We start from the raw sequence: 20,722 nt of genomic DNA, 5'->3' as shown, positions 1-20,722 counted from the left end.
CTTAATGTTTACCAAACTCCCTGCCCCTACATCCAACAGTTCAGTAGTTTTAACCTTCGGTGCAAAGAAGCGCCTTCGACTAGCGAAGAGCAGCAGTCTCTGAAACGCAACTTTTTCTTAGCTGTTTATCCAGGAACAAGTTATAAATGTAAAAATGTTACCAACAGTCAAAGAAAGAATGTAGGCCAGTCGTTAGAGGCAAGTCTAAAAGCCTGCTTTCCCAACAGGTGGTGCTGTTCAACCGGGGAATGCTGCCGGCGTACTACGGCATCCTGAGGATGTGCTGCGAGCAGTCGCCCGCCTTCACCCGCCAGCTGGCCTCGCACCAGAACATCCAGTGGGCCTTCAAGAACCTGACGCCGCACGCCAGCCAGTACCCAGGGGTGGGTGGTCCGGCTGACTGACTCTCTGTCCCTTTTGTGTATAATGGGAAGATTCCCTGATTCTGACTGGGTGCTGGTGTGTGTTGTCTGTTTTCTCTCTTACTGCCTCAGGCGACTATCTACCCCTCTGTTATACTGCCTATGTCTATGACCCTCTCAGGCATGTTCCCTGTCCAGAAACATCCCCTAGGCACTTCATGAAGAGATCAGATGGGTAATAGTGAGGGCTAGGCCTCTGAAGATGTTTCTAGAGGGGCTCTCTGACTTCTGTATGAGGTTGATTTGCGTTTGTCTCTGAGTCTCTGACCAGTGTCTGGTGTTTCTGTCCCTCTGCAGGCGGTGGAGGAGCTGTTCAACCTGATGCAGCTGTTTGTGGCCCAGCGGTCAGACATGAGGGAGGAGGAGCTGGAGGACGTCAAGCAGTTTAAGAAGACCACCATCAGCTGCTACCTCCGCTGTCTGGACGGACGCTCCTGCTGGACCACACTCATCAGGTAACACACAGAGAGAGGAGATCACACACACACACACAGAGGAGATCACACAGAGAGAGGAGATCACACACACACAGAGAGAGGAGATCACACACACACAGAGAGGAGATCACACACACTGAGAGATCACACACACACTGAGAGAGGAGATCACACACACACTGAGAGAGGAGATCACACACACTGAGAGGAGATCACACACACACTGAGAGAGGAGATCACACACGCACTGAGAGAGGAGATCACACACGCACTGAGAGAGGAGATCACACACGCACTGAGAGAGGAGATCGCACACACACTGAGAGAGGAGATCGCACACACACTGAGAGAGGAGATCACACACACACTGAGAGAGGAGATCGCACACACACACACTGAGAGAGGAGATCGCACACACACACACTGAGAGAGGAGATCGCACACACACACACTGAGAGAGGAGATCGCACACACACACACTGAGAGAGGAGATCGCACACACACACACTGAGAGGAGATCGCACACACACACACTGAGAGAGGAGATCGCACACACACACACTGAGAGAGGAGATCACACACACACTGAGAGAGGAGATCACACACACACTGAGAGAGGAGATCACACACACACACACACACACAGAGAGGAGATGCACACACACAGAGAGGAGATCACACACACACACAGAGAGAGGAGATCACACAGACACACAGAGAGAGAGGAGATCACACACACACTGAGAGAGGAGATCACACACACACAGAGAGGAGATCACACACACACACAGAGAGGAGATCGCACACACACACACACAGAGAGAGGAGATCACACAGAGAGAGGAGATCACACACACACACACAGAGAGAGGAGATCACACACACACAGAGAGGAGATCACACACACACAGAGAGGAGATCGCACACACACACACACAGAGAGAGAGGAGATCACACACACACACAGAGAGAGGAGATCACACACACACTGAGAGAGGAGATCACACACACACTGAGAGAGGAGATCACACACACACTGAGAGAGGAGATCACACACACACTGAGAGAGGAGATCACACACACACACTGAGAGAGGAGATCACACACACACTGAGAGAGGAGATCACACACACACACTGAGAGAGGAGATCACACACACACTGAGAGAGGAGATCACACACACACTGAGAGAGGAGATCACACACACACTGAGAGAGGAGATCACACACACACTGAGAGAGGAGATCACACACACACTGAGAGAGGAGATCACACACACACTGAGAGAGGAGATCACACACACACTGAGAGAGGAGATCACACACACACTGAGAGAGGAGATCACACACACACTGAGAGAGGAGATCACACACACACTGAGAGAGGAGATCACACACACACTGAGAGAGGAGATCACACACACACTGAGAGAGGAGATCACACACACACTGAGAGAGGAGATCACACACACACTGAGAGAGGAGATCGCACACACACACACACACACAGAGAGGAGATCGCACACACACAGAGAGGAGATCACACACACACACACAGAGAGAGAGGAGATCACACACACACACACACAGAGAGAGGAGATCACACACACACAGACACACAGAGAGAGGAGATCACACACACACACAGACACAGAGAGAGGAGATCACACACACACACAGAGAGAGGAGATCACACACACACACACAGAGAGAGGAGATCACACACACACAGAGAGGAGATCGCACACACACACACAGAGAGAGGAGATCACACAGAGAGAGGAGATCACACACACACACAGAGAGAGGAGATCACACACACACACAGAGAGAGGAGATCACACACACACAGAGAGGAGATCACACACACACACACAGAGAGGAGATCGCACACACACACACACAGAGAGAGAGGAGATCACACACACACACAGAGAGAGGAGATCACACACACACACACAGAGAGGAGATCACACACACACACAGAGAGAGAGAGGAGATCACACACACACACAGAGAGAGGAGATCACACACACACACACAGAGAGGAGAACACACACACACACAGAGGAGATCACACACACACACACACACACAGAGAGAGAGGAGATCACACACACACACACACACAGAGAGGAGATCGCACACACACAGAGAGGAGATCACACACACACACACACAGAGAGAGGAGATCACACACACACACAGACACACAGAGAGAGAGGAGATCACACACACACAGAGAGAGAGGAGATCACACACACACACACAGAGAGGAGATCACACACACACAGAGAGGAGATCACACACACACACAGAGAGGAGATCGCACACACACACACACACACAGAGAGAGGAGATCACACAGAGAGAGGAGATCACACACACACACAGAGAGAGGAGATCACACACACACACACACAGAGGAGATCGCACACACACACACACAGAGAGAGGAGATCACACACACACAGAGAGAGGAGATCACACACACACACACAGAGAGGAGAGGAGACACACACACACACAGAGAGAGAGAGGAGATCACACACACACACACACAGAGAGAGGAGATCACACACACACACACAGAGAGAGGAGAACACACACACACACAGAGGAGATCACACACACACACACAGAGAGGAGATCACACACACACACAGAGAGAGGAGATCACACACACACACAGAGAGGAGATCACACACACACACACAGAGGAGATCACACACACACACAGAGGAGATCACACACACACACACACAGACACACAGAGAGAGAGGAGATCACACACACACACAGAGAGAGAGGAGATCACACACACACACAGAGAGAGGAGATCACACACACACACACACAGAGAGGAGATCACACACACACACAGAGGAGATCACACACACACACACACAGAGAGGAGATCACACACACACACACAGAGAGAGAGGAGATCACACACACACACACAGAGAGAGGAGATCACACACACACACACAGAGAGAGGAGATCACACACACACACACAGAGAGAGGAGATCACACACACACACACAGAGAGGAGATCACACACACACACACAGAGAGAGAGGAGATCACACACACAGAGAGAGGAGATCACACACACACACACACACACACAGAGATCACACACACACACACACACACACACACACACACACACAGAGAGAGATCACACACACACACAGAGAGAGGAGAGAGAGATCACACACACACAGAGAGAGGAGATCGCACACACACACACAGAGAGGAGACACACACAGAGAGGAGATCACACACAGAGATTGCACAGACACACACACACACATTGCACACACACACACAGAGAGAGAGGAGATGCGCACACACACACACACAGAGAGAGAGGAGATTGCGCACACACACACACACAGAGAGAGAGGAGATCGCACACACACACACACAGAGAGAGGAGATCGCACACACACACACAGAGAGAGAGGAGATCGCACACACACACAGAGAGAGAGGAGATCGCACACACACACACACAGAGAGAGATCGCACACACACACAGAGAGAGAGGGAGATTGCGCACACACACAGAGAGAGAGGAGATTGCGCACACACACACAGAGAGAGAGGAGATTGCGCACACACACAGAGCCCACACACACACACACAGAGAGGAGATTGCGCACACACACACACAGAGAGAGGAGATTGCGCACACACACACAGAGAGAGCGGAGATTGCGCACACACACACACAGAGAGAGAGAGGAGATTGCGCACACACACACACAGAGAGAGAGGAGATTGCGCACACACACACACAGAGAGAGCGGAGATTGCGCGCACACACACACACAGAGAGAGAGCGGAGATTGCGCACACACACACACAGAGAGAGAGGAGATTGCGCGCGCACACACACACAGAGAGAGAGGAGATCGCGCGCACACACACAGAGAGATCGCACACACACACAGAGAGAGAGGGGAGATTGCACACGCGCGCAGGGGGGGGGGAATCGCGCGCAGAGAAAGCTATGTGAAATCCAGTAGATGTCTATGATATAATGTATCTGGTGTTTTGTGTCCTTCCAGTGCCTTCCGTGTGTTATTGGAGAACGATGAGGACCGACTGCTGGTGGTCTTCAACAGAGGACTCATCCTCATGACAGAGGTACGACCAGACATTCTGCACACATTTACTAATTATGGTCATTGGGCTTATATTGAACCATTTTATACATTGCGTCATTTCACTGGCTTGTATATTGTAATTTTGAGTTAGTTTTAGGAGTGGGGTTGGGGGTAGACTAGTCACATTTCGAAAAGTCTCGTTCATCACTCGGCTAGCGGAAATCAAGATTTGGTTGGGGTTAACGGGTTCAAAATGTAAATAATATGAGAATTTAATGTAGTTTATGTCCGTTATAAGAGATTTTATATATATATTTTTTAATGTTTCTCAAAGTAAAGGGTGTCCGTAGAGGTTTATCATGACATCAGCTGTTGCATAAATCATGACCTGTCATTTGACATGCCCCTCCGTCCCTCTCTCTCCATCCTGCAGTCGTTCAACACCATGCAAATGATGTTAGTAGTTTGTGATACAGTTTCTTCATTGTGAACTGTATCCAGTAAAATAATATTTTACTGTAAAGTGTAGGAACGTTAAGGGTCAGGTTTAATTTCAAACATAAACCGTTGCCTGTCATTTGACCTCTCTGTCTCTCTGTGCAGTCGTTCAACACCCTGCACATGATGTACCACGAGGCCACAGCGTGTCATGTGACGGGGGACCTGGTGGAGCTGCTGTCCATCTTCCTGTCGGTACTCAAGGCCACACGGCCCTATCTGCAGCGCAAAGGTCAGCGAAAGCTGCCCTCCCTCCCCCTCCTCTCTGGATGTTAGAACTTGAATGGGTTACAGAGTTCATGTTTACTGTTCATTCATTGAGCTCTATCTAAAGATATTTTATTTTAGTTATTTTTATTTTACAGTTACGTAAGTAAGAGTAAAATTGTATTAGAATTCATGTTATGGAGATTGAGAACTATGTATATATTTCTGTTGTATAAATTAGTATTGGATTACGCTATTGACTGCAAGTACCAGAATGCCCTGCGACAGGAAGTAAACAAAAAGAGAACATTCCAGTTATTTGACAAGTATCCTGGCTTTTGCTAGTAACGTTCTTTTATTGTTTTGTAGAATCTAAAGTGGTAAAAATGTGAACAAGTATTATTACTAAAAATAAGCTTTCATGTCACAACCGACATCCCAAGTCATTACTTTGAAGATATTTATTCTATACTGACCACCTACCTTGTAGCAAAACCTAATGTCAAAGTCAAATGTTCTGTCTCCCATTGACATCAGTGCATGACTAATGACTAAGAGAACATTTGACTGAAGTGAACGTTAAGATTGACTCCCTTGTGAATAAGCCCTGTGTTCTTGCCTTTTTGTTAACTAGAGCTCAATGACTTGCCTTTTTATTTAAGGACCCTGATGTAAAGTCTCTGTGTAACATGTGTTGTTCTCCTGTAGATGTGAAGCAGGCTCTTATCCAGTGGCAGGAGAGGATTGACTTTGCCCACAAGCTGCTCACCCTCCTCAACTCCTACAGCCCCCCGGAGCTCCGCAATGCCTGCCTGGGTAAGAACACACACACACACTGTTTGGATAGTATTTGACCACATTTCCCCTCTAAACTATTCCACAACTTCTATACAGTAGACCTTTGGAACAATTCCAATCACTCGACGTGATGTCACTAGTAGTTCCTTTGTATTTCTGTTCCCCCGCCCAGATGTTCTGAAGGAGCTGGTCCTGTTGAGTCCCCATGACTTCCTGCACACGCTGGTGCCCTTCCTGCAGCACAACCACTGCACCTACCACCACAGCAACATCCCTAGTGAGTCCCCCTCCAACTGCTACACTAACAACTTATGTACTGACGCAAGTTAATGAGGACCAACACGAGCAATCATGAAAATAATCATGATGATTTGATAATACGACACAGTTCACATATTATGAGGCAGCATGCTATCCTAAGGACCCTGCCTCTGTCTGTAACCTCTGGTTCTCCTAGTGCATGCCAGAGTACCAGGGAGTCTGACTGTCCTGGCCTCTCCGTGCCTGAGGCAGTCTCTCAACTGTCCTTCAGATATCGAGAAAGAAAATAAATATGCCTTTTTTTTGGTGTGTCTAAATCTCCCGTTGACATATGTTGCTGTAGATTTGCGTAAAACCAGCTAGGATTTGTCCCTCTGTGATTTGTCTGAATGTGACTGTCTCTTTGTGCACAGTGTCCTTTGGGCCTTACCTGCCCTGCAGAGAGAACATCAAATTGATGGGAGGCAAGAACAACATCCGGCCTCCCAGACCTGAACTCAACATGTGCCTCCTGCCTTCCATGGTGGAGACCAGCAAGGTGTGTGTCTCTGAATAGTACCACTGCTTTGTCTCATGTCTCTTGGCCGGTTCGTCAGTTTCTTAAGCTTCGTGCCAAAGTTCATGTTATCTTAAGTATTGATGGTAGTTAACAGACCGGTGGTCTTAATGCTGAAGAGGATCTTTGTTTCTGGGGAGATTGTTCTCGATGGCTTACCTGGTGTCTTATCTTAAATTAAATCGGTCCTACCTTGTTAAAAGAATGGTTGGATAAGTGGAAACGGTGCCTTATAGTGCCACAACTGAAGTTTCCTCTGGGGGAAATTAAGTGGTTTATGTATGCATGTTTCTTCTCAGTTCAAGGTCTTTTCATTCCGTGTGTATGTTTGCGCTAGTGTGGTCTTCTTGCTGTCGTTGAGAAGGATCATCAACTTCCATCTCTCTCTTTCTCTCTCTGTCTCTGTCTCTCTTTCTCTCTTTGTCTCTCGGTCTCTGTCTTTCTCTCTCTTTCTCTCTCTTTCTCTCTCTCTTTCTCTCCTCTCTCTCTCAGGGTAAAGATGAGGTGTATGACCGGATGCTCCAAGACTACTTTCTGTCCTACCACCAGTTCATCCACCTGCTGTGTCGAGTCGCCATCAACTGCGAGAAGTTCACAGAGACCCTTGTCAAACTGAGTAAGTGGGGGTTTGTGTGTGGATTCATTTCTAATGTTTATATATCTAATGACCTAAGAGGCTGTATGGTTGTGTATCTGGGGTCTCCAATATGACCATATCTCTCTGACTCCAGGTGTCCTGATAGCGTACGAGGGCTTGCCTCTGCACTTGGCCCTCTTCCCCAAGCTGTGGACGGAGCTTTGCCAGTCTCAGGTAAATAGCACACACTTACACAGACGCGCGCACACACACTTTAACACACACACTCACTCAAATACAGTCACCTACACTATTTCTCTCTCACTTGCAAACACACTTAACACGCCTCAATCTACTGACACACTTAACACGCATCACAATCTACTGACATCTCCTATCCTGTTCTGTAGTCAACCCTGGCTAAGACGTGTGTGAAGCTTCTGTGCGAGGACCCGGCGTTCGGCGAGTACATCAAGTGCATCCTGATGGACGAGAGGACCTTCCTCAACAACAACATGGCCTACTCCTTCCTCACCTGCTTCCTGCACAAGGTAGCCATCTTGGAGCCATCGCTACCATCCGTTTATTTCAACACTGACAGCCTCTGCTTTAGCCCGTTTATAGCCTGTAATTTCATTTATGCATCCAATGACGAAGTGCACCCTTTACCAACGTTTCATGTGTAGCCTGAGTCCCAGATCTGTTTTGCCGTCTTGTCAACTTCAAATGACCCCAATGATGTTGGCAAGACTGCATAATCTGATCTGGTACTCAGGCTAACCCCTTGCTACTTTAAATCCAAGTTGATGTGCCTTGCGAGTGCATGGCCGTAAGTGTGTGTGTGTGTCATCTCTTAGGTCCAGAGCCAGGTGCTGTCAGGCCCCAGCTGCGCCAACCTGATTAGTCTGCTGGTGACCAACCTGCTGAACGAGTACCACAGCCTACAGCCCGAACTGGCCTCGCACCGCCTGGAGCTGAGCAAGACCAGCGGCCTTCTCAACGCTGTCAGTACCCCTTATTCATGCACTATTCGTGCCTTATTCACATTCCGATAATACACTATTCACGTCTTATTCACATTCTAATAATGCACTGTTCACGTCTTATTCACATTCTGATAATACACTATTCATGCCTTATTCACATTCCGATAATACACTATTCATGCCTTATTCACATTCCGATAATACACTATTCATGCCTTATTCACATTCCGATAATCCACTATTCATGCCTTATTCACATTCCGATAATACACTATTCACGCCTTATTCACATTCTGTTAATGCACTATTCAGGCCGTATTCATGCTGTAATCGTTAATTCCATAGTCATGCCTTACTGGACTGTGATTCCCTGTTCACATGATTTTCTCTACTAGATAATCACTGTTCTTTTGTCCCGCTCCCTCCCTCTCGTTAGGACCTGCGAGCGTTGGCGTTGATGTTGTCCATACACACCCCCCAGGCGCTGGACCCGGCTCTGGGTCCGGCCCTGCAGGAGTTGCTGTCCAAGTGTAGCGCCTGTGTGCAGCAACGCAGCGCGCTCGAACAGGAGGCCAAGGACCGCAAGGCCAAAGGTACGACACACACTCATGCATACAGTGTACTGTCACAAACATGAAACATTTAAACGCTTTGATGGTAGTCAAGTGTGGTGTCCCTTTCAACCTGTTGTCACATAATAGTGTGAGCAGATAACGGGGTTGGACTCTATCATTTAAACTCGTTGGGAAATGTTGAATTGAATTTGAAAATGCTAATGATGGTAGTACCTGTACACAGATGTGAAGGTTAATCACCAGAGTTTCTTTTCTCTCAGCGGAGGAAGAGGGCGCCACCCCAGTGAAGCGCCGGCGGATGAGTAGCGACGACGGCCCCGGGGAGGGCACCAGCGCCGGCACCAGCACCGGGGGTGTGACCGTTTCCGGACCCACCTGCGCCCCCTCCACCTCCTCCCTCCCCCCATGTGTCGAGCTGAAGCCGGAGCACCAGGAGGCACTGACTCCCACCAGCACCTCGGACACAGAGACGAGAGACTCCTCGTCCCTCATCGACCCGGGAACCGAGCACGACCCGCCCTCACCGGATCCTACCGCTGCCACCAGTTGCAGCCAACCCCCAGGGGACGCCTCCCCCAAGGAGGAGAAGATGGAGGCTTCCTCTTCCTCATCGTCCTCATCATCATCCTCTTCCTCCCTCCCGGAGACGGGAGAGTTGTCGTATGGCGGCAGCGGACAGGGAGGGGAGGAGCCGCAGTCGTCTCAGACTCAGCAGGCAGCCATGGCAGGAGCAGAGGAGCAAGAGCGGAGGGAAGCAACGGCTGCAATGGATGAGACAAAGGAGGAGAGGGAGACGGGCTCTAAGACTTGCAGAGGCTCGGCCACCCTGGCCTCGGAGGACCTGGCCTTCCCATCTGCCCTGGGGCTAGCAGGAGAGGGGCCAGAGGTCCCAGGGTGCAGTAGCCACGCCCCCTCGCAGGCTCTGACAAACTCGGCCCCGCCTCCGGACACGCTGGAAATGCTCTACAGGACAGTGGAGGCCACTATCGCCGTGGTTACAAAACTATCTGGGAAAGGGCCCTGCTCCGCCTCCTCGTGACATCACCATTATTGCTGTCAGCACCACGAGCCCTTTTAATATCTTTTTTTGTCTGTTATTCCTTTTCTCTAAATGAATTATGCGCTTTCGTTTAACACTTTTCTTTCCCTGTTTTCATCCTTTCGTTTGTCGTTTCCCTTTTCTGTGTGTGTTGCGTTGGCCTCTGCTGATGTGCTTCTATCGATTGGCTCTTGTGCTCCGGTATGTCACGTGATCTCTCCTCTCCGGCTTCAATGACAGAAGAAGGCGCTAGACGGCATGCTCCCAAATGACTATAAACATGCACAGCCGCCGATCCAGTGGACGAAAAAGATCGTTATAAAAAGACTATAGCACATTTTTTCTAAGGTCAAAAAGGTTTTTATTTTGACTGATTTCAGTTATTTTTGAAGTGATTTATTTGTTTGAGGTTGCTGTAACGGGGAAAGGTTTACAGAAATTTTAGTCTCTTCTGTATGCAATTTAATTTGATTGCATTTTTACTCTGTATAAAATGGTGTCCTCTGTGCCAGTTTTGTACTTTATGAAAGAGGCAAAGGTCCCTTGCTTTTTTTCCGTGGTTAATATCCAAACTAAGTTTACCTGTACATTAAAAAAGAACCACAAGAAACTTGATTCTGTAAAGAATCTTCTCTAGTTGTTGCCTGGCGGTGTATATGAAAACGATATATATATATATATATAAAACTTTATATATATATAATGGTGCTTTATTTGACACGATATCTGTGGGTGAAATAAAGCAGACTTGGTGTGACAGTTGGAGCTTTATTTTATTTACTGAAAATACATTCCATATTGTCCTTCTTGCTTCTGGTTTTATTTTTTATTTTTATTTATTTCTTTCAATATAGGATAAATGAATACATTGTAATATGAATAATTATGAACTTAAAACTACAATGAGCTATGATCTGTTTTTCTATGTAACATCGTCAAACATCCTGGAGTAAATCAGATTGATTTAGCAATGTGATTAACTTATTGTTTTAAGGATCCCCCATTCAGCCTTTTATTATTTTTTTATTTAACCTTTATTTAATTAGGCAAGTCGGTTAAGAAGAAATTCTTATTTACGATGATGGCCTAGGAACAGTGGGTTTAACTGGTCTAGGAACAGTGGGTTTAACTGGTCTAGGAACAGTGGATTTAACTGCCTTGTTCAGGGGAAGAACGACAGATATTTACCTTGTCAGCTTGGGGATTCGATCTAGTAACCTTTCGGTTACTGGCCCAACGCTCTAATCACTCGGCTACCTGCCGCCCCAAGCTTTCACCACGGTCGTAAGGTTTACTAGAATGTTTCCAGACATATTATTCCACTATGCTTTACACTGCTGTGAAGAACCACAATTTTAATTGAACCTTGTCTTTATCAAATCAAATGTATCCCATTTAGATGGAGTATGTTTTCAAGAGAAACCTGGTCCTTAGACTGCAGCAATTTTGAGAAAGGTATTTGGGGAGACTGCGACACAAAATGGCCGCTATTATTAGCTCTGCTCTGCTCTTGTTTTGTTTTTTTTACAACGTCTGGTTTTACTTTACACCTTAACAATCTGTCTGACTGGGTCATATGTTGTGATGGTGCACACCCCAATGCTAGATCAGTGTTTTGAAACAGTCTTGAAACTGTCCCTTGAGATGACATGTGGTTACTTTGTTTCCCAATCCTGGTCTTGAGAGACCAGTGTGTGCTGGTATTTTATCATAACCATCCTCTGTTTAAATTTGTGTTGATTTGTTACAGGGTACTGAAGACCAGTTTACACAGGGACCCTTCAGGCAGGTGTGTAACTTGCGGCGCAACGGGACAATTTTGAACCTCCCAATAATATGCCATGTTTAGTTTGATTTCCCACTGTAAAGCGCCAAGAACCTACAGGCTTTCTGGCTTTGCACCACAGAATCAGTTCCTCATTTTATGATCATATCTCCCCACTGCCAAATATGCTTTGCGCTGCGCCCGGTCCAAGGGAGGTTGGCCCATGATAAGCGCAGAAATGCGCACAATGCAGTATAGGCTACACTCGAATGTTCCAAAATGCAATTGGCGGGAGCCGTTCTAAAAAAGCGCACCGAATGTCAGTGGTTTTATGTGACCGAGATGAGCATTTAGAAAGAGGGGAGATCTAAAGATGCAACAGCTAGCATGGGTTGCTAATATAACTAGGATTGTCTTGGGCTGCTGGACTACAAATTAAAGTTGATAGAAACCTGCTAGAAATGCTGGTTTCTGTGGCATAAGGAACTGTTTATAAAATCATTCCTTCAATATTTTATGGTCTGATTTTTGCTAGGCTACTTTGGAACAAGGTAAGACCTCAAAATGACATACAACTTCCAGGTTTTAAACAATTACGTTTATGGTTAAATTGTTTTAAAATGCTGATTGCCTCCGTTAAGATTTCACAGTGGTTGACGTTGTGGTGCGCAACAGACACTGGCCTGTCTCGCAGCTCTTGTGACCATTTTATTCTGAACGAACCATGCCTTGAGTATGTAAACAGTTCAGTATCTTACATTATATTTGTCAAACATGACTGCCTTTTAAGCCTATTTATGTAATTAAAAGTTCGTCTATTTTCTGACGCCTCCATTTCAGCGTCAGTGTGGACAAATCACCTAGGCTGTACTTTGAGATGTTGGCTAACTATATACATCCACCACGAGCCGCCAGAAGCGCTTCAATGCGTCCAGGCATACAGTGCATTTGGAATTTAATAGATTTTTTTTTAGGAATTTTTATTTTATTTCGATCTTGTTTGATCGCTGCACTCCCCAACGGGCTCGGAAGACCGAGTCATGCGTCCTCCAAAACATGACCCGCCAAGCTGCGCTTCTTAACACCCGCTCGCTTAACCCGGAAGGCAGCCGCACCAATATGTTGGAGGAAACACCGTTCAACTGACTACCGACTACAGCTTGCATGCGCACGGTCCACCGCAAGGAGTCGCTAGAGTGCGATGAGCCAAGTAAAATTCCCTCCCCGCCAAACCCTCCACTGCGATGCAGTGCTTTAGACCGCTGCGCCACTCAGGAGGCCGTTACAATCTTATTCTAAAATGGATTAAATAAAATCCTCTTCATTCTACACACAATACCGATAATGACAAAACACATTTTGTTTGGGGGGGGGGGATTTAAAAAATAATTAACATTATATTCAGTATTCAGACCCTTTGCTATGAGATCTGAAATTGAGCTCAGGTGCGTCCTGTTTCCATTGATCATCCTTGATGTTTCTACAACTTGATTGGTCCACCTGGGGTAAATGCATGATTTGGAAAGGCACACAAATCAAATAATTTTATTGGTCACGTACACATATTTAGCATATTGTTATTGCGGGAGTAGCAAAATGCTTGTGTTCCAAGCTCTAACAGTACTGCAGTATCTTAACAATTCACAACAATACACACATCTAAAAGTAAAATAATGGAATTAAGAAATGCATAAATATTAGATTGAGCAATGTCGGAGTGGCATTGACTAAAATACAGTAGAATAGAATACAGTATATACATATGAGATGAGTAAAGCAGTATATACTGTTGGCATTATTTAAACATTATAGTGACTAGTGTTCCATTATTAAAGTGGCCAATGATTCCAAGTCTATGTACAGTTAAAGTCAGAAGTTTACATACACTTAGGTTGAAGTCATTAAAACTCGTTTTTTAACCACTCCACAAATTTCTTGTTAACAAACTATAGTCTTGGCAAGTCAGTCAGGACATCCACTTTGTGCATGACACAAGTAACTTTTCCAACAATTGTTTACAGACAGATTATTTCACTTATTCACTGTATCACAATTCCAGTGGGTCAGAAGTTTACATACACTAAGTTGACTTTGCCTTTAAACAGCTTTGGAAAATTCCAGAAAATGTCATGGCTTTAGAAGCTGCTGATAGGCTAATTGACATCATTTGAGTCAATTGGAGGTGTACCTGTGGATGCATTTCAAGGCCTACCTTCAAACTTAGTGCCTTTTTGCTTGACATCATGGGAAAATCAAAAGAAATCAGCCAAGACCTCAAAAAAAATTCTAGATCCCCACAGGTCTGGTTGATCTTTGGGAGCAATTTCCAAAGGCCTGAAGGTACCATGTTCATCTGTACAAACAATGGTATGCAAGTATAAATGCCATGGCACCATGCAGCCATCATACCGCTCAGGAAGGAGATGCACTCTGTCTCCTCGAGATTAACGTACTTTGGTGCGAAAAGTGAAAATCAATTCCAGAACAGCAAAGGACCTTGTGAAGATGCTGGAGGACACAGGTGCAGAAGTATGTTTTTCCACAGTAAAACGAGTCCTATATTGACATAACCTGAAAGGCCGCTCAGCAAGGAAGAAGCCACTGCTCCAAAACCGCCATTAAAAAGCCAGACTACGGTTTGCTACTGCACACGAAGACAAAGATTGTACCTTTTGGAGAAATGTCCTCTGGTCTGACACAACAAAAATAGAACTGTTTGGCCATAATGACCATCGTTATGTTTGGAGAAAAAGGGGGAGGCTTTCAAGTCGAAGAACAACATCCCAACCATGAAGCACCCAAGTTAAACAATTGAAAGTCAATGCTACCAAATACTAATTGAGTGCATGTAAACTTCTGACCCGCTGGGGATGTGATGAAAGAAATAAAGAATTATCTCTACTATTATTCTGACTTTTCACATTCTTAAAATAAAGTGGTGAGCCTAATTGACCTAAAACAGGGAATTTTTACTAGGTTTAAATGTCAGGAATTGTGAAACGGAGTTTAAATGTATTTGGCTAAGGTGTATGTAAACTTCCGACTTCAACTGCACCTTAATAGAAAATGACTTAAGTGAAAGTCACCCAGTAAAATACTACTTGAATAAAAGTATTTGGTTTACCATTTTAGTATCAAAAGTAAATTGAATTGCTAAAATATACTTAAGCATCAAAAGTCAAAGTATAAATAATTTCAAACTTGTTATACACTGCTCAAAAAAATAAAGGGAACACTAAATTAACACATCCTAGATCTGAATGAATTAAATAAGCTTATTAAATACTTTTTTCTTTACATAGTTGAATGTGCTGACAACAAAATCACACACAAATTATCAATGGAAATCAAATGTATCAACCCACGGAGGTCTGGATTTGGAGTCACACACAATTAAAGTGGGAAAACCACACTACAGGATGATCCAACTGTGATGTAATGTCCTTAAAACAAGTCCAAATTAGGCTCAGTAGTGTGTGTGTGGCCTCCACGTGCCTGTATGACCTCCCTACAACGCCTGGGCATGCTCCTGATGAGGTGGCGGATGGTCTCCTGAGGGATCTCCTCCCAGACCTGGACTAAAGCATCCACCAACTCCTGGACAGGCTGTGGTGCAACGTGGCGTTGGTGGATGGAGCGAGACATGATGTCCCAGATGTGCTCAATTGGATTCAGGTCTGGGGAACGGGCAGGCCAGTCCATAGCATCAATGCCTTCCTCTTGCAGGAACTGTTGACACACTCCAGCCACATGAGGTCTAGCATTGTCTTGCATTCGGAGGAACCCAGGGCCAACCGCACCAGCATATGGTCTCACAAGGGGTCTGAGGATCTCATCTCGGTACCTAATGGCAGTCAGGCTACCTCTGGCGAGCACATGGAGGGCTGTGCGGCCCCCCAAAGAAATGCCACCCCGCACCATGACTGACCCACCTCCAAACCGGTCATGCTGGAGGATGTTGCAGGCAGCAGAACGTTCTCCACGGCGTCTCCAGATTCTGTCACGTCTGTCACGTGCTCAGTGTGTAACTGCTTTCATCTGTGAAGATCACAGGGCGCCAGTGGCGAATTTGCCAATCTTGGTGTTCTCTGGCAAATGCCAAACGTCCTGCACGGTGTTGGGCTGTAAGCACAACCCCCACCTGTGGACGTTGGGCCCTCATACCACCCTCATGGAGTCTGTTTCTGACCGTTTGAGCAGACACATGCACATTTGTAGCCTGCTGGAGGTCATTTTACAGGGCTCTGGCAGTGCTCCTCCTGCTCCTCCTTGCACAAATGCGGAGGTAGCGGTCCTGCTGCTGGGTTGTTGCCCTCTTACGGCCTCCTCCACGTCTCCTGATGTACTGGCCTGTCTCCTGGTAGCGCCTCCATGCTCTGGACACTACACTGACAGACACAGCAAACCTTCTTGCCACAGCTCGCATTGATGTGCCATCCTGGATGAGCTGCACTACCTGAGACACTTGTGTGGGTTGTAGACTCCGTCTCATGCTACCACTAGAGTGAAAGCACCGCCAGCATTCAAAAGTGACCAACATCAGCCAGGAAGCATAGGAACTGAGAAGTGGTCTGTGGTCACCACCTGCAGAACCACTCCTTTATTGGGGGTGTCTTGCTAATTGCCTATAATTTCCACCTGTTGTCTATCCCATTTGCACAATAAGTGTTGCTTCCTATGTGGACAGTTTGATTTCACAGAAGTGTGATTGACTTGGAGTTACATTGTGTTGTTTAAGTGTTCCCTTTAATTTTTGAGCAGTGTATTAAGCAAATGAAAGGCACAATTGTTTTCTTATTTATGGAAAGCCAGGGGCACAATCCAACACTCAACACAAATGCTGTGTTTGTAAATTTTGTCTTAGTGAGACTGCCAGATCAGAGGCAGTAGGGATGACAAGGGATGTTCTCTTTAAGTGTATGAATTGGACCATTTTCCTTTCCTGCTAAGCATTAAAAATGTAACTAGTTATTTTGGTGTCATGGAAAATGTATGGAGTTAAAAGTACGTTGTTGTCTTTAGGAATGTAGTGAAGTTAAAGTTGTTCCAAATATATATATATAGGAAAGTACAGAATTTAAAAAATGACTTAAGTAAAAAAATACTTAAGTACTTTACACCACTGCTGTTGTTGGCATATCCATGTTGGCATATCAAAACAAAAATAAACAAGGTATTTTATTTTGGGGTGGTTCATCTTCAGTTTGCGACGGTTGAAATTGCACTTCAGGAGGATTCAGATTTTTTTTTTAAGTTAGTCTTGAAACCTGGATAACTACAGTACCAGTCAAACGTTTGGGGACACCTCATTCAAGGGTTTTTCTTTTATTTAGATTATTTTCTACATTGTAGAATGATAAGGAAGACATCAACACTGGAATAACACATGCAATCATGTAGTAACCAAAAAAGTGTTGAACAAATCAAAATATTTAATATTTGAGATTCTTCAAAGTAGCCACACTTTGCCTTGACAACTTTGCACACTTGGCATTCTGTCAACCAGCTTCATGAGATAGTCACCTGGAATGCGTTTCAATTAACAGGTGTGCCTTGTTAACTTGTGGAATTTCTTTCCTTCTTAATGCATTTGAGCCAATCAGTTGTGTTGTGACAAGATAGGGGTGGTATACAGAAGATAGCCCTATTTGCTAAAAGACAAAGTCCATATTATGGCAAGAACAGCTCAAAAAAGAATAGAGAAACAGTCCATTACTTTAAGACATGAAGGTCAGTCAATCCGGAAGTTTCTTCAAGTACAGTCTCAAAAACCATCAAACGCTATGATGAAACTGTCTCTCATCAGGACCACCACAGGAAAGGAAGACCGAGTTACCTCTGCTGCAGAGGACAAATTCATTAGAGATAACTGCACCTCAGATTGCAGCCCAAATACATGCTTCACAGAGTTCAAGTAACAGACACATCTCAACATCAACTGTTCAGAGGAGACTGTGTGTATCAGGCCTTCATTGTCAAATTGCTGCAAAGAAACCACTATTAAAGGGCACCAATGGTCCAAGAAACATGAGCAATGGACATTAGACTGGTGGAAATCTGTCATTTGATCTGATTACAGTCCAAATTTGAGATTTCAGGCCTTCATGGTCTTAATTGCTGCAAGGAAACCACTACTAAAGGCCAAGAAACACAAGCAATGGACATTAGACCGGTGGAAATCTGTCCATTTGTCCAAATTTGAGATTTTTGGTTCCAACCGCCGTGTCTTTGTGAGATGCAAAGTAGGTGAACGGATGATCTCCGCATGTGTGGTTCCCACCGTGGAGCATGGAGGAGGAGGTGTGATGGTGTGGGGGTGCTTTCCTGGTGATACTGTCTGATTTGTTTAAAAATCAAGGTGCCCTTAACCAGCATGGCTACCACAGCATTCTGCAGCGATACACCACCCCACCTGGTTTGCGCCTAGTGGGACTATCATTTGTTTTTCAACAGGACAATGACCCAACACACCTCCAGGCTGTGTAAGGGCTATTTGATCAAGCGGGAGAATGAAGTGTTGCATCAGATGACCTGGCCTCCATAATCACCGACCTCAAACCAATTGAGATGGTTTGGGATGAGTGGGACCGCGGAGTGAAGGAAAGGCAGACAACAAGTGCTCAGCATATGTGGGAACTCCTTCAAGACTGTTGGAAAAGTATTCCAGGTGAAGCTGGTTGAGCGAATGCGCAAAGCTGTCATCAAGTCAAAGGGTGGTAACTTTGAGGAATCAAAAATATATGTAAAGTATATGCTGGGAGTGGGGAAGCAAGTACAGGGAGGGCATTTAATAAATAAATTAACAGAACAAAACATGAGTAGAGTACAGACATGGGACACAGGAACAGAGTCAATAACGCCTAGGGAAATAACCAAAGGGAGGGACACATATAGGGAAAGTAATCAGGCAGGTGATTAAGTCCAGGTGAGTCTGAGGCGCTGACGCCCATAACGATAATGAAGGTGTGCGTAATAATGAGCAGCCTAACGACCTCAAGCGCTGGAAAGGGAGTATACGTGACAATATGAAATTGATTTAGATTTTTTTTAGTTACAACATGATTCCATGTGTTATTTCATAGTTTTGATGTCTTCACTATTATTATACTATGTAGAAAAGTCAAAATAAAGAAAAACCCTTGAATGAGTAGGTGTGGCAACTTTTGACTGGTACTGTATATGCCGTGTAAACTACAACCAGTTAGCAAGTTTCCTAGTTCCAACTAGCACGTGAATGCGGCAATATGCATGAGCGCTCCAATGTATAAATGTTTTGACATTTTAAAATTAGTAAAAACGAATGAACACTTCATAAATGTATTCCTATATTGTTGTGGAACTAGGGAACTATTGGTGATAAGATGTGTAATTGTTGTAACGCTAGCTAGCACAATATCAGGCTCCTCTCCTTTTCTACTGCAGTTTCAGATGAGCAGCATTCAGTGAGTCCATGTTCACCCTAGTGAACAAGTTGCCAGTGCCCTTAATGGAGGTGCCAATGCCAAAGAGGAGAAAAGTGCAGGGTTTAAAGATGGCCAATAGAGAGAGAGCAAGAGCACCGTTCATGTTAAGGCAGGGAGAGGACAAACAGGTCATCGGGTGAGCATTTCAGTTTGTGTAACCAAGTAAGAACATTCTGGACAGATTGCGTCTGACTTGTAAATTAATTGGGTATAAGTAGTAGAGGTCGACCGATTTTTCAACGCCGATACCGATTATTGGAGGACCAAAAAAGCCCCGGTTTTTTATTTTATTTGTAATAATGACAATTACAACAATACTGAATGAACCCTTATTTTAACTTAATATAATTCATCAACAAAATCAATAATGAAACATGTTCAATTTGGTTTAAATAATAAAAAAACAAAGTATTGGAGAAGAAAGTAAAAGTGCAATATTTGCCATGTAAGAAAGCTCACGTTTCAGTTCCTTGCTCAGAACATGAGAACATATGAAAGCTGGTGGTTCCTTTTAACATGAGTCTTCAATATTCCCAGGTAAGAAGTTTTAGGTTGTAGTTATTATAGGACTATTTCTCTCTATACCATTTGTATTTCATTAACCTTTGACTATTGGATGTTCTTATAGGCACTTTAGTATTGCCAGTGTAACAGTATAGCTTCCATCCCTCTCCTCGCTCCTCCCTGGGCTCGAACCAGAAACACAACGACAACCGCCACCCTCGAAGCAGCGTTACCCATGCAGAGCAAGGGGAACAACCACTCCAAGGCTCAGAGCAAGCGAGTGACGTTTGAAACGCTATTAGCGCGCTAACTAGCTAGCCATTTCACTTCGGTTACACCAGCCTCATCTCGGGAGTTGATAGGCTTGAAGTCATAAACAGCGCAATGCTTGACGCACAACGAAGAGCTGCTGGCAAAACGCACGAAAGTGCTGTTTGAATTAATGTTTACATTTGCTTCTGCCAACCACTGCTCAGTCAGATACTTAGATACTTGTATGCTCAGTCAAATTATAC

The 20,722-nt window shown here is 45.2% G+C and overlaps 1 protein-coding gene across 5 annotated transcripts in view; it reads left to right on the top strand.

Moving 5' to 3' along the window:
* The window catches only part of LOC112222473 (ubiquitin carboxyl-terminal hydrolase 34), a 66,055-nt gene extending 54,821 nt beyond the window's left edge, over positions 1 to 11,234 (top strand). For all 5 annotated transcript variants that reach the window (XM_042302209.1, XM_042302211.1, XM_042302206.1 and 2 more), the window contains exons 66-78: positions 228 to 383; positions 720 to 877; positions 4,940 to 5,018; positions 5,582 to 5,708; positions 6,392 to 6,499; positions 6,654 to 6,758; positions 7,156 to 7,280; positions 7,791 to 7,914; positions 8,030 to 8,109; positions 8,286 to 8,426; positions 8,733 to 8,879; positions 9,298 to 9,454; positions 9,697 to 11,234. In XM_042302209.1, coding sequence (XP_042158143.1) covers positions 228 to 383; positions 720 to 877; positions 4,940 to 5,018; positions 5,582 to 5,708; positions 6,392 to 6,499; positions 6,654 to 6,758; positions 7,156 to 7,280; positions 7,791 to 7,914; positions 8,030 to 8,109; positions 8,286 to 8,426; positions 8,733 to 8,879; positions 9,298 to 9,454; positions 9,697 to 10,475 — 2,286 coding nt within the window. In that variant the 3' untranslated portion in view covers positions 10,476 to 11,234. The remainder of the gene's footprint in view (positions 1 to 227; positions 384 to 719; positions 878 to 4,939; positions 5,019 to 5,581; positions 5,709 to 6,391; positions 6,500 to 6,653; positions 6,759 to 7,155; positions 7,281 to 7,790; positions 7,915 to 8,029; positions 8,110 to 8,285; positions 8,427 to 8,732; positions 8,880 to 9,297; positions 9,455 to 9,696) is intronic.
* The last annotated feature ends 9,488 nt before the right edge of the window (positions 11,235 to 20,722 follow it).

Source organism: Oncorhynchus tshawytscha, linkage group LG02 (assembly GCF_018296145.1).
Source record: "Oncorhynchus tshawytscha isolate Ot180627B linkage group LG02, Otsh_v2.0, whole genome shotgun sequence".
Lineage (NCBI taxonomy): Eukaryota > Metazoa > Chordata > Actinopteri > Salmoniformes > Salmonidae > Oncorhynchus > Oncorhynchus tshawytscha.
This window is presented reverse-complemented; position numbering and strand designations above follow the sequence as displayed.